The following is a 13,736-nucleotide window of genomic DNA, read 5'->3' on the forward strand; positions in this document are numbered from 1 at the left end:
TATGAAGTACCTATAGTTAAACATTTATTGGAGATAATTATTCCAAATAATTGGAACTAAAGGTAAAATTACTGTTCAGACTCCTTTATACCGGACTTTTTCTATGGATAGTCAATATTTTTAAAAAAATGGGATTTGAAGGGTATTAGAATGGTAGGAGACTGTTTTGAGAAGGGTGTTTTTCTCTCTTTTATTAAACTTCAAGACAAATTTGGGATATCAGCGAACTCATTATTTGCTTATTATCAAGTACGAGCTTTGATAAAGGATAATTTTGGGTAAGAATTTAAGCTTCTGAATTTGACTAGGTTTGAGAAGTTGATTACAGAAAGTTAAAAAAAAAGATTTATATCAGAAATGTATGCGTTATTACAAGAGAAGATGGGTAAACCTAACATATTTAAAATAAAGGATAAATGGGAAAAGGAGTTACAGGTTTCTATTTCGGAGGAAGGCTGGATGAGGATGTAACTTGTTTGATTAATGTGAGATATAGTTTGGTTAACTATAATTTTTTGCATCAACTATATTTGACACCAGAGAAATTGGTTTTAGGGAATCAGATTTGTGCTTTCGGAATACAGAAAGGGACGTTTCTACACTCGGTTTGGTCTTGTGATAAGGTGAAAACTTTTTGGATGAAGATTAGGGAATTTATGGAACGTTTGTACAACATTGAATTATTGTTTGATCCATTACTTTTTTTATTGGGGTACATGACTGTTACAGAGTTCTGTGTTGTGTATTGACCTATGTGTTGTGTGGTTTTATGTTAAAAAGTGACAATTTGCCTTTAATAGCCAAGGTGAAGGTGGACTGCTGAGAGAGTGGGAGACGGACTGAGCATGTGCAGAAAATGATCTAAAAATTTCTGGACTTGGATGATAAACCACCACTGGTGGTGCTGTGGAGTGGAAGGAGGCCCAAAACATGAGTCATTGTCTGGAAGACAGTTTAGATTGTTGGGATTTCAAAAAGGGATTAACATTCCAAAGGCAGCCTGAAGGGTCTGGACCAAGCCATTGTTCCTCTCTTTGCAAGCAACACAAGAAGACAACTTCAAATTTTGTTCTCTCTCTCTCTCTCTCAAAGATCTTTTGGCTTCAGTTTACCAAACAAACTGAATTTTGTTTATGATTTTTGCTTCGGTTGAGATCAAAGTTTTGTGAGTCTTGTGTGTTTTGTGTCTAAGTTTTTCTGTGAGCTGGTTGGAAATATAATTTAGACTTTAATTACATATGTTATATTTAGGCTGGGGAATTTATTAGTTTTACACTGTTATAGAAATTTGCATAGTAACCAGTGGGCATTGTTATAAAAGGGGGGGAGGGGCGATTTTGTTAATAAAGTAAATGTTCATCTTTACCCCTGTGTGATATGCCTTCTTTGTGGTTGCTGGTTTGATCTTGTAACAATGACAAATTTAAAAGTGGGTTTAAAATTGGATAAGTTTCAAACTGCATTTATTCGCTTGGTTCTAGCAGTGGCTAGAAAATGTATTGCGGTAACTTGGAAAGATGATGTAGAGTTAAATATTCAAAGATTGCATAATGAATTGAAATCATGAATTTATTTAGAAAACATAACATATCATTTACACAATTATTCTTTTTTTTACTAAAATGTGGAATCCGTATTTAAAACATATGGATTTGAATGTATTTTAATCAGTTTTTTAAAAAAAAGGCACATACCATACCATTATTATTGGGGGGTAGGGGAGGGTGGTTTTTTTGTGTAGTTGGGTGGTCGGGAGGGGTTGATTATTAGTCTATCATTATGTACTTTACCAACAATGAACTATAATACTGGGTTAAAATATCTTTGTATTTTATGTTATATAAATAAAGTTTAAAAAAAAACTTCTTCCATCATACAACACAAGTTTGAATTTATGAAGGGCAAATTAATCAGGTTATCAGTCAAGGTGAATTGTAAATGCACGACCCTTGCATATCAACTACCAAATGGACTGCAAACTATTTCCCTTATTATTTGCACAGTTGCGTACACAATTGATGTGAATGACTTACTCGACCCATTTCTCGCAATTTTGTAAGCATTACTATAATTGTAGAATTGTGTTCCCACAGCATGCGCCAGAAATCTTCTGTGGTCTCTGCCAGAGGTCCCTGTGTGGCAATATAGGCCTTCTGCTGCCTGTTTATAGAGGAAATAGATGCTAAAAACACATGAAACATGATTTTCGTTCCCATCATCCTGCTCACTGGACATTACTCCAATTTTGCAGCTAAATCTCAGGGTGTGACTTAGTTGCCTGCCTTTACTCATTCATTGCTATTGTAACCCATGCAATGATCTGATCCTTAAAGTGGGGGAAACACTATTTTAATGGAGCACATAGTTATGGACAATCTTCCTTGGTGCTTCCAAAACATTATTATTTTTTGAATATTTGATTTTTGATTTTTCAAGACTCGTACAAATCCAAAGCAACAATACGACCGTTCTCAACAATGATATTTTTCCCCTGCCCACCCCTCTCCCTTCCCTCCCATACCCTAATTCCTTAAGGAAAAGATTAGGTAAATTAAATGAACATAAAGAACCAGACCCTTAAAGGAACCAAATATAAACCCAAAGTAACATAAAGTAAAATGAAAAAGATATGAAACAAGAGTATGTCATCTTTCCAAAACATTCTTCTGAAAAGACTTTCTGAGCTACATCTGAACCATCTCAGAGGTAAGCTGACAGTGGTTGCTGTTGACCTTGTTCTCATGACCTTCAACACAAATCCAGCAAATAAAATTAAGCGACCAGCAGGAAAAATAAAATAACTACACAATTTCAAGGTACAAAGATCCACATCAACCACTGAATGAGTGCCTGGGCGCAAAGTGCTTGTTTTGCTTATAAATTTTTAGATTAAAATACTCTTAATATAGCATTTTGTACCCATTGCATGATTTTTCAAATATATCCACATTCATATGAAATGTAAAACTGCTCAAAACATTACCACAAACATAGTAGCAATTATTGTGTTAACTGATATTTAATAACATTTAAATTTCTATCCTATTAGTATGAACATGTTCTCCTCTGCTTATTTTTAAACAATTTTATACATCTAAGCAAACCATATATTATAACATTTAAAACATTTCTATCAGGTCATTTCTCATTAACCTTCAGGTTGTTACCTGTTCTTTCTACATCTCTTTATCTTGAGAGCCTGACATTTTGCAGCCAAAAACATGGTCAACATTAGAATTGGACTTCCTTTATGTGGGATTACTCTGGCCACACAGTTCAGTTTTCAGTTTGGTTTACTATTTATTCTTCTGGATTGATGGAACTGGAGACACATATGAGACTACAGATGCTGGAATATGAAGCAATCTGCTTGTGCATTGGTTGAAGGTTACTTCGTTGACCTGTGTAAATCTATGCCTTTCTTCATTTGCCATCTCTCCATCCACTTACATTTTAAACCAGCTTATTCTGTCTGGAGTTCTCGTGTTGCCTTCTCTCAGTCAGCCTGGCTTTCACATTTGGTTCCAAATGTAAATTGTACCATATCACTGAGTTTGAAGGCATTGAAGTGATCCAAAAATTGGCCTTGGCCGTCTATGCCCAGCACACAAATACAATGTGAAAGGATGTCTCAAGCTTATGCCATTTCATATTTATTCCCAAATTTTATCCTGAGTTCAACTTGCGTTCTTAAAAGTAATTTTGTGATTTTACACCTTCAAAGTTATGGTGCTAGATTAAAGATCTTTACACTTTACCCATGAGGAAAAGGACATGATAATAAAAAAAATTAATTGGTTGAACTTCATGCATTATACCACCAGATGGAGGCAGAACTCCACCAAAAGCAGTTGAATCTGCATCTCCAATTTAGCAAAACTCTTGATAATCATCCATAATTATATGCTTCATTAAGTAGGTACTTCAAACATGTCTTTATATAATCTAAATAATTTAAAAAGTTGTGACACACCTGATATCTATTAAATTTGAAGTAAACACAGATATCAGACGAGTTTACAACTGACATTAAAATTAATTTTAAACTAACTTTGCATTTGGGATCCACAACTGCACCATTTATACTTCATTATAAAATTTGGTTTGCCCATTTCAGATGGCCAAGTAATATGTTCATCCAAAACCTCTAGTGAGAGAACTTTTGGAGGGGTTAAAATGTATTTCATATTAGTCACTTGTCTGTTTGTGGCATTTTGTTTTTTATGCTGTCTCCTAGCAACATCTTTGCTTCAGGGTCATAACTAGTTTTCTCTGCTTGCTTGGGAGATAAGAGTTCAGTTTTGTTCTGTGGAATGGACGGTAAAAGAATCTTCTGACATTTTCAAATGACGGTTTAACAACATAATAATGTTAACAATGTTCAATATCATTTAATAAACTTTGGAAAACTCAACTTTAGTATAAATTTGTTTGAACAAGTTATAGACAACAATATTCTCTTAGCATCCAAGTGACTATAATGGAAAGTTGTCACTACAACAATTTTGCAGAGTCAGAATAGAAGCTGATGGCAAAAATAAATATTTCAAGGTGCGTGGCATCTAGTAAAGAAATCTCAGTTGTCATGTTTGCTTTATCAGACATCTACCCATAAATAACACATGGATGAATACTTCTTTATTTATTGTGGATTCTGTTGATTTTGTAAGTATGTATTGATCTCCATCGAACTGGGATTGTTACATGTGTAAAATTCATATATTAAACATGATCTGAACAATACATTTTGTACAATTTTTCTACATTATTTAAGTCAGTTTTCTTCCATTTCTATCAACATACATTGACTCTGAGGTAAAAATAAATTGATGTAATGTCCCAAAGTTATATTTCTATGGGATTTTCAGAACCCTGGAATGTAACAATTGCATCACAGCTAATTATAATAAAATCCCCATTATCCGGAATTCAATAAACTTAAATCTCAAACAACTGGCAAAAAAAAAGGTGAAATAAATAAAAATTCAAATAAATATAAATGGGCAGGTAGACCCCATGGGAGAGCGTTGAGACTTTATTGGACATGCGCAGGTTTACCCTGCTGAACTAGCAATGCCCCTCAATGCCCGTGCATTATTTTTGCTGTTCCCACTTGTGTGGAGGTGAGGAAGTGCTCTGAGTTTGACCAAGACATTTGCATGGAGGTGAGTTGGATTGTTAGTGTGAGGAAGGTGTGCTGAGAGCCAAATCAGCATACTTGTGTGGAGGTGATTCAGGTTGTAAGAGCAAGGAAGGTGCACCGAGGGCCTGACCAGGACACTAGAGTGGAAGTGAAGATGGTACGAAATATTCAGCTAGTGGAGCGCCCGAGTCATGCCCTGCCTGCAGCAGCTGTTTGAATAAAGTTTCATTGGAATGAAATGGCGGTGTTCAGGTTGAAGGGCCAGTGCCCCTCAGCACTGGGGACTTTCCCAAAGTGTCTTCCTATCCCTGCTTAGTAAGAATTTTTATTTTTATTAGTATTAAGTATATTAGAAAGTCTTCATTTGTAAACTTGGTGGAGGGGGTTAATTATGATGGCAGTATGAATAGTGTAGCCAGTAGTACAAGCAACTAGAGTTCGAATTTAAACTTTGTAAATTTAAATTTGTAAATGTAAGTGAACTTTACATAATTAAAGATTACAATACTGTTTTTTTTTCAAATTACATTTTGCATTGTCTTTTGTTGTTTAAATTGTAAATTCTTAATGCAGGTGTTTTAGTTAGGCATTGAAAGAGTAATTTTTAGTCAACTGGAAATTTCGCATTTCTAGCATTCGCGATCCCTGTAGGTGCTAGATAATGGGGATTTTACTATACATACGTTTTGATGTACTGCTGTGATACAAGAAATGGAAAAGCAAATTTAAATTTTAACTTTTATTTACAATATGGTAGAAGCCGATTCCAGCCATTTAAACCTGCACCATCCAATTACACTCAAAATAACCTACAACCTCGCACGTTTTTTGAAGGTGGGAGGAAACTGGAGGACCTGGGGAAAACCTATGCAGAGAAAGATCCAAACACAGCATTACTGGATGGTTTAACGTGTACAGAGAGTACAAACGAGGCCTCAGTTTACAATGTTAACTGCAAAGTACTGGTAGAGTTTTGGCACCATTAACGTTTTCATGGGTTTGAAACAGAGGGATGTTTTTACCTCTTCAAAAATCTGAAGTCTGTGGTGTACACAACCAAATAATAAATCTTCATGTGTGCACATTTTATTCACAGAAGATATGGTTTGCTGTTATCTTGCAATGGACAGACTGGAATACTTGGGTGATACAGATAATAGGCTGTATGGTAAGAAATATGAGCTTTCCAGATATATATCTATTTAGTTAGCCAAATGGACTTTCAATTGCTGCATTTACACTAGAGGATGAGCAGATTTAATACTTTATAGATCAACTTTGGGATGAGGTGGCTTTTCCTGAGAAGAGGATGCATAGTATGGCCTGTTCTCAATACATTTTAGAAAACCCTCACTGGGGCATACAAGTTTCTTGGAGGATTACAAACATGCTTTGAAGTTGTTTCTCTAACTTGGAGTGTGTTAAACAGGGCATAATCATAGACTTAATTAGTCAGTCATTTAAAACCTAGTGGAGAAGAGTTTTTTTTGAGGTTGCGAATCTTTGGAATTTTCTACCTGAAGTCTATGGATTCTTCATCCCTGAAAACACATTTAAGTTTGAGACTGAAAGAACCTTGGACAGTAATAAAATGAAGCATTGTGTGGTTCGAATGTGGATGTGGATACAACTGTGCAGTTAATACATATAGATTGACTACATGGCATGATTCTGAAAGAAATGTCGGGGTGGGGGGGGGGGGGGGGAGAGAGATCTAGAGTATATGTGAGTAAATCTTTGAAAATAGCACAGAATGTTGCAAGAGTAGTTAATAAAGCATTTGGAACCATAAAATGAAGTCAAAGGGAAGGAAGTGATGTTGAAATTGTGTGAGGTGGCAACTAGAGTATTCAATCCCAATTTGGTCAATTTACACTAGGAAGAATGTTGGGGCCCTAGAGACAGTACACTAGGTTTACTCGCATAATTCCACAGTTGAGCTATTAAGTTAGACTGAGTAAACTGGGGTAGGTTTTCCCCGGAGAAAAGACAGAGATGGTTCAGATCAAGATAGTTTTAGACAGAGTATATAGAAAGAAACTGTTTCATCACAATAGGATCTTGATGAAGAGGGAAAATGGCAAAGGAATGGCAAATTAAATTAAGCATGAACAAGTCCAAAGTGTTGCAATTGTTGAAGTTAAATCAAGGTGGAACTTAAGATGATGAATGGTAGGGCAACAACAAGTGTGGTAGAACAAAGAGTATTTGGGGTATAGGTACATAGTTTCATGAAAGTGGCTATGCGTGTAGATAGAGTGGTGAAGAAGATGATTGGTATGCTTCATCAATCAAGACATTGATTGTAGAAGCAGAGGCACCACGTTACAAAATGTTGGTGAAGCTGGACCTGGAGAATTGTATGCAAATTTGGACACCTATTTGTAGGAAATACATCGTTATTCTTGAAAAGCTGCAGAAAACAAATCACAAGAATGTTATCGGGACTGTTAGTCTTGAATTACAAGGAGAAGCTAGTTAGATTGGACTTTTCTCCTGGAAGTATAAGAGGCCAAGTGGGGTCTTTATAGATGTTTATAAAATCATGATGGCCAAAGATAAGGAAACTAAAGGGCACAAATTTCAAATGAGTGGCAATGATTTAAGATGTACCTCAACCAAAGGGTCGTGGCTATATGGAATGAGGTACTGGAGGTAGTGGTTGGACAATTGTAATATTCAAAAGACATTTAGACAGGAATGATATAAGAAAGGTTTAAAGAGAGATGGATCAAATGCAGGAAAGTGAGACTTGCTTGGTCAACATGCCGTAAAATTCTATAACTCTATTAGCCTGCTAATTTAAAGGCATCAATTTAATGTTTTTTGGTTGGATATTTTATTAATGCTATACTTATTTGTGATCTAGAACACATTGTCAGTTAATGATAGACAATCAGTTTGAGTTTCAAAAGGGAATCGATACATGAGGGAAATAATGCGCATGATTTTGGTGAAAGAATGGGGAATGGAGAGGACAGGATTGCTTAACAGTGATGGACCTAATGAGCTCCCAAACACAAAAGTTACTTCTTTTTGCTTGAGGTTTCAGGTTTTACTGCCAGCCTCTGGGATCTAATCACTTTTATTCTTTTGTGCTTATGATGTAAACCATCGTTTGCACCAGATTTCAATCACCAAGTAATGCCAATGAAGCAGATTTTTCATCAAATTTTATTTCTAGTTGTGTGTCCAACCCACTTGATTCAGTAATTCCATAATTTATAATAGTAGCTCCACTTCAAAGTATTTCACTGGCTGCAAAGCACTTTGACATGTTGTGAGGTGGGAAATGGGCTTATATTTAGTGCTACTTTTTCCTGAGTTGCAAGAATGAAGACAACAGAAAACAATGAATCATTGGATTAGTTATAATTGGGATATAGTACCTGTATCCATCAATGAAGCTGGCATTAATATAATCAGAGCCCTCAACTCCTCGGATTGGTTGCAGGCAGACTCGAGTGGACTCGTATGGCATGATGTTGACAAGACGGTTTTTAAACTTGTTACAAGGGAGATTGGCACTGATAAATCGTGAGGTATGTGCTTTGGAGTTTGCCAGGCGCTGCAACAAAAAAAAAATCAGTTAATCCAACATCTGAAGATGATTATGCATTGAATTTACAAAAACAAAATGAGTCGTAGTCAATGTTAATGCTCCAGTATTCCTTAAATAAAATTTACAATGAAAATGTTAAATAACAAAGATATTAACGTGCTTTTGCCATAGTCTAGCTGGTCACATTAACACTCCTGAGTTAGAAAGATGTGGATTCAAGACCCATTCCAGAGATGAATATCATAAAAATCAACCTGACTCTCGTGCAATACTACATTGCTGGAATTATGTATTTCGGAGGAGATGTCAAACTATGGTACTATCTGATCTCTCAAAGGGATATAAAAATATCCCATAGGACCTTTCTAAAGATCAGAATGGGATTTACCTCTACCAATATTTATTCCTCAATCAAGTCAGCCAATTAAGAGTTCATTCAGTGACGATCACATGGTCGTTACTTGTGGAAGTTTGCTGTCAATTAGCTGCCACCATTCCTACATTGCTTGAAGTGTACTTCACTGGTAATGAAGTCCAGAAGTCATGAAAGGACCCATATAAATAGAGGTTTTTTCAATACAATCAATGAGATAAAGTGAAATGAACCAGAATGATATAAAATGACAGTCATTACTATTTTTATATGGTGCAGAATTTTAAAGATTTTTCCACAAGCACATTTTATGAGTCAATTATTTAAATGAAAAACATGACTGGTCAAATGTTTCTCTTTAAAACAACTTAATACACCAATAGCAGGTTTCCAGTAACTGCAGTCAAACAGGAGTCGTATACCACACTTTGATTCCTTCTGCAGGAAACAGTATCTCCCTGGTCCACTCATCCCTTCCCACCCCCCCCTCCCTGATCCCTGACACTTTTCCCAGCACCTTCAGAAAATCCCACACTTATTTTTACACCTCTTTCCTCACCACCAGCAACAGATCTAGTCAGCATTTCACATCCAGTCCTCCAACTTTGTTCACTGCTTTTGATGTTCTCAAGGTGCCTCTCTACATCGATGAAACCAAGCATAGAATAAGTGACCAATTTTCAGAGTACTTGTGCTCTGTTTGCAATGGCTATCCTGAACTCATGGTTATACACCATTTCAACTACCCATTCCATTCCAACACCAACATATCCATCCTTGATCATCTTCACTGCCAAGACTAGGCCTAATGAAACTACCTGGTGAGTCTACAAACCAATGATATGAACATTTAACTTTCCAATTTCAGATAACTCATCTCCTGTCTTCCCCTCACATTCTATCTTTACGATCCATCTCCAAACCTCCTATTTTTGACCCTTCTCCCATGGCCTCCTTCCAGCCTACATCAATTTTCATCCTTATCCTGGTTCCATTCATATAATAACTGCACATTTCACCCAGTGAATCCCCTTCTCCATCTCGTTCCATTCACCTTTTAATGCTCCCCTGATGGTGCCTGTTATTGGCCTTCTTACGAACAGATTCCAGCCTTTTTGTTCCTGCTTATCACCTTCTCCACCTTCATCTTCCCCTCATCTCCCTCTGACATTTTCTTTTTCAATATTTTTATTAACATTGAAATTGCACATCAAAAAATACAGAGTACAGATACATTTTACTTAAAACATAATTTCCATGCATTCTCAATCAAACAAATTATATTGTATTAATATTTTATATTAAAGAAGCTCTAAACCCACTACCAAAAAAGAAGCTGTTTGGCCAAAAAAGAAAAAATTCTTATCAAAGTAATAAATTACCTTATTAGTCAACACTTCTAGATTCAAATCAAATCAGAGATTATGAAAATAATTCTAGAAAGGTCCCCACAGTATTTGAAAATTTGAATTCAAATCAGAAATAGAGCATGAAATCTTCTCTAAGTCTGAACATGACATGACATTATGTAGCCATTGAACATGAGTAGGTGGAGCAACTCCCTCTAATATTTTTCCCCATCTTCTTTCACCTATTATCCACCTTACTCTGTACCTTGCTACTCCTGCTAGGTTTGTGCAGCTCTTTGTCTTTATGTATGTAATTTCAATAGTTGTGTGCCATGATTGAACTGAATAAAATATTGATGTTTGAAACCTGTAAGCTGGCTGCAGCACTGACCTTGAATTCTAGCTCCATGGCTGTAACCGTCTCTGCTGGTGGAACCTGGCCCAGTTTCTGTATGTGGGCAAAGAGACTTCTTGCTGGAACTTCTGTATTCCCACATGTTGCTGCCTCGAGGAGGGCCTCATGAATAAAGATATACTGATCTTCTGTCTGCACCATGTAATTTCGCTGTGCTCTCATGCAGGTGACGTGACCATAGATATCAACTGTTTTTTCATGTTTAACTCGTTCCAGCATGGCATCGATCACAACAAAGCAGCCAGTTCGACCAACCCCAGCACTATGAAAAAGAAAAATATGTCAGCGTGAAACACTTTTTTTCATTCTTTGCAAGGAGTCCAACCTTTGTAAACAGTCATAAAGACTACAAATGTATTTAAGATGTCAGGGTTGGCTCTACAGTACTATTCTCTTTAATGAAGCCTTTAACTTGGCAAGTGCCTCACAGAACTTCCCAGGAACGTCAACTAATAAAGTTTGTAATTTCTATTTAATTACACACATACACCACAAAAAGTATAAGAACAAGAAAAATATGCTATACAGGTACAGAGTAATTGCAATGTATCCGAGAATAAAAATAATAAACAATCATACAGAATTTAATATTATATCTCTTGTTCCTGCAAAAAAAACCAAAAAAGATTGTAACTAATCCTAAATCTATAGCCCCTACCCTAAAAAATGAGAAAAGCTGTGGGATGCCTTAAACCAAAAGTAATGGTACATTGGTGAATTACCTTTAATGTAAATAAGTAAGTTTAGGAAGAGATTATAAATATTTTGTATGTTATATACAAAATAGTAAACCACTGTGTTACAAGTCCAGAGGACCACAAAACCCAGCAGCAATAGATATGCACCACAACAAAGGGTTACTTAAACAAAAGTTGGTTTTAATTATCTTTGAACATGAAAATAGAATCAAACTTTAACTTATCTCTATTGACTCACTTAACCTACTTAACCCCCTTCTAATTCTAAGTGCACGTGTGTGTAATGTGTGTGTAAATTCAGCAAAGTTCTTTGGTTCACAGTCCAATCTCACTGGTTGCAGGCAATTCTTGTACTGTGCACAGAAATTAACATTAATAAATTTCACCAGGTTTTGGTGTTTAATAGGTAAATGGTTACCATTCAGAAGGGTTCTTGTTGGTTTTCCAAGAGAGTGTTTTACTTTTTCCAGGACATCCACAACAGATTCATTTTTAATCAGACACTCCAGTGTCTTGCTGATGAAACTTGTCCTCTTCAGGGTTCTCCAGATAATAACCTCTTTCTTTCAGGTCACCACAGAGTTCTTTTCTGTTTCTCCTATTCCAAGGGAAACACCGGACAGCCAGTCCTCTCCCTTTGACTACGCCGTCTTCCAAAGCTTGCCAGTTGTCCCTCTGGAACCAATGTCTGTCTCTCCTCTCTCTCTCACTCCCTCCAACACTGAGAGCAAAGCCTGTTTTTTTCTGCTCTCTGCCTGCAAAGATCATATGACCTTCCAGACAGTAAATTCTGTTTTCCAGACAAAGCTGCCACTGCATGTTGTTACATTTGTTGCCTTTTGCAAAGAACAGTCCATCATGATTCTCTGAGGACTCTTGCAAAATTCCTGGAAAAAAATCTGTGTTTTAAAGTGTTTGTGTGTGACCTGCTCTAACAAACCTTTCCCAATTTATCTCCCAAACACTTCTATATACTCTATCACAACTCTATTACTCATTAAACATTAAAATATTCCATAAAAGTGTGCCACATTTTATTACACTTAATTTCAGTTTTTAAAACATTTCATTTAAACTTCTCGAGCATGATAAGGTTGGGAATCATCCATTGTGCGTAACTGGGAGGGACAGAGTTCTTCCATCTTAGCACAAATAGATCTTCTAGCCACTAAAGTAGCAAAAGCTATCACTTGGCAATGCGAACACCACATACAGCTGTAATGGGATGAGGTTGAATAGTAACCAAGAAAATATGGGAAAATGCATTAAAAATTTCCTTCCAATAGTGATCCAATGCCGAACAGGACCAAAACATATGAAATAAGGAAGCAACCTCATTATATCTGTCACATAAAGGGTTGACAGTAGAAAAAAATCTTAGTTAATTTATCTTTGGATAAATATGCTCTATGTACTCTCTTGAATTGAATAAGTGAATGACGTATAAAAATGGAAGAGGAACGGACCAATTTTAAACACTTGGCCCAAATATCCTTAGGAAGAATAGTCTGTTAGTCGTTCTCCCAAGCACTCTAATTTTATTCATAGAAACACGAAGTATTTTAGAAATTAATTCATAAATGAATCCTATTAAACCCTTTGGACAAGGATACAACTTAAAAAAAGTCAATACAATTACTATCACAGGAGAATGGAAAAGTAGTAACTTGGTTTTTCAGAAAATTGAACTGTAAATATCTAAAAAAATGGAAATTAGTGAGATTAAATTTATGTGACAAAGCTTAAAGGACATGAAACAGCCATCTACAAATAAATAAAAAAATGAAGTGATACCCCTTTCTCTCCATTTATGAAAAACACAATCAAGGCAAGATGGAGGAAAAAATAAATTATTAATAATTAGAGTGGATAAAGAGAACATTTTCAGTTCAAAACAACGCCTGAATTGAAACAACTTTGTAACCAATTTTTGACTACTGAACTGCCTATTCATTTATTCGTCCCAAGTAGTGTAGCCAGAGCAAATTTGTTAAAACCTTTCAACTCTATGGATGTCCATTTTGGGCAGTCTGATCTATATAATGAATCCAGAAAATAATATATTTAATATTAACAGTCCAATAATAATCTCAGGTCAGGCAAAGCAAAGTCCCCATCTATTTTTGATTTTTGTAAATTAGATTTATTCAAACTTGGACTTTTGTTGTTCAAAACAGCCTTAACACGCAAATTCGT

The 13,736-nt window shown here is 35.8% G+C and overlaps 1 protein-coding gene across 11 annotated transcripts in view; it reads right to left on the minus strand.

The window, feature by feature from the left end:
- Window positions 1–13,736, minus strand: part of ptprfa (protein tyrosine phosphatase receptor type Fa) — a 411,563-nt gene that overhangs the window by 19,481 nt on the left and 378,346 nt on the right. For all 11 annotated transcript variants that reach the window (XM_069938995.1, XM_069938994.1, XM_069938991.1 and 8 more), the window contains 3 exons: window positions 10,819–11,104; window positions 8,533–8,711; window positions 2,034–2,160 (listed from right to left, as the gene is read on the minus strand). In XM_069938995.1, the coding sequence (XP_069795096.1) occupies window positions 2,034–2,160; window positions 8,533–8,711; window positions 10,819–11,104 (592 nt within the window). The remainder of the gene's footprint in view (window positions 1–2,033; window positions 2,161–8,532; window positions 8,712–10,818; window positions 11,105–13,736) is intronic.

This window comes from Narcine bancroftii, chromosome 5 (genome assembly GCF_036971445.1).
Source record: "Narcine bancroftii isolate sNarBan1 chromosome 5, sNarBan1.hap1, whole genome shotgun sequence".
Lineage (NCBI taxonomy): Eukaryota > Metazoa > Chordata > Chondrichthyes > Torpediniformes > Narcinidae > Narcine > Narcine bancroftii.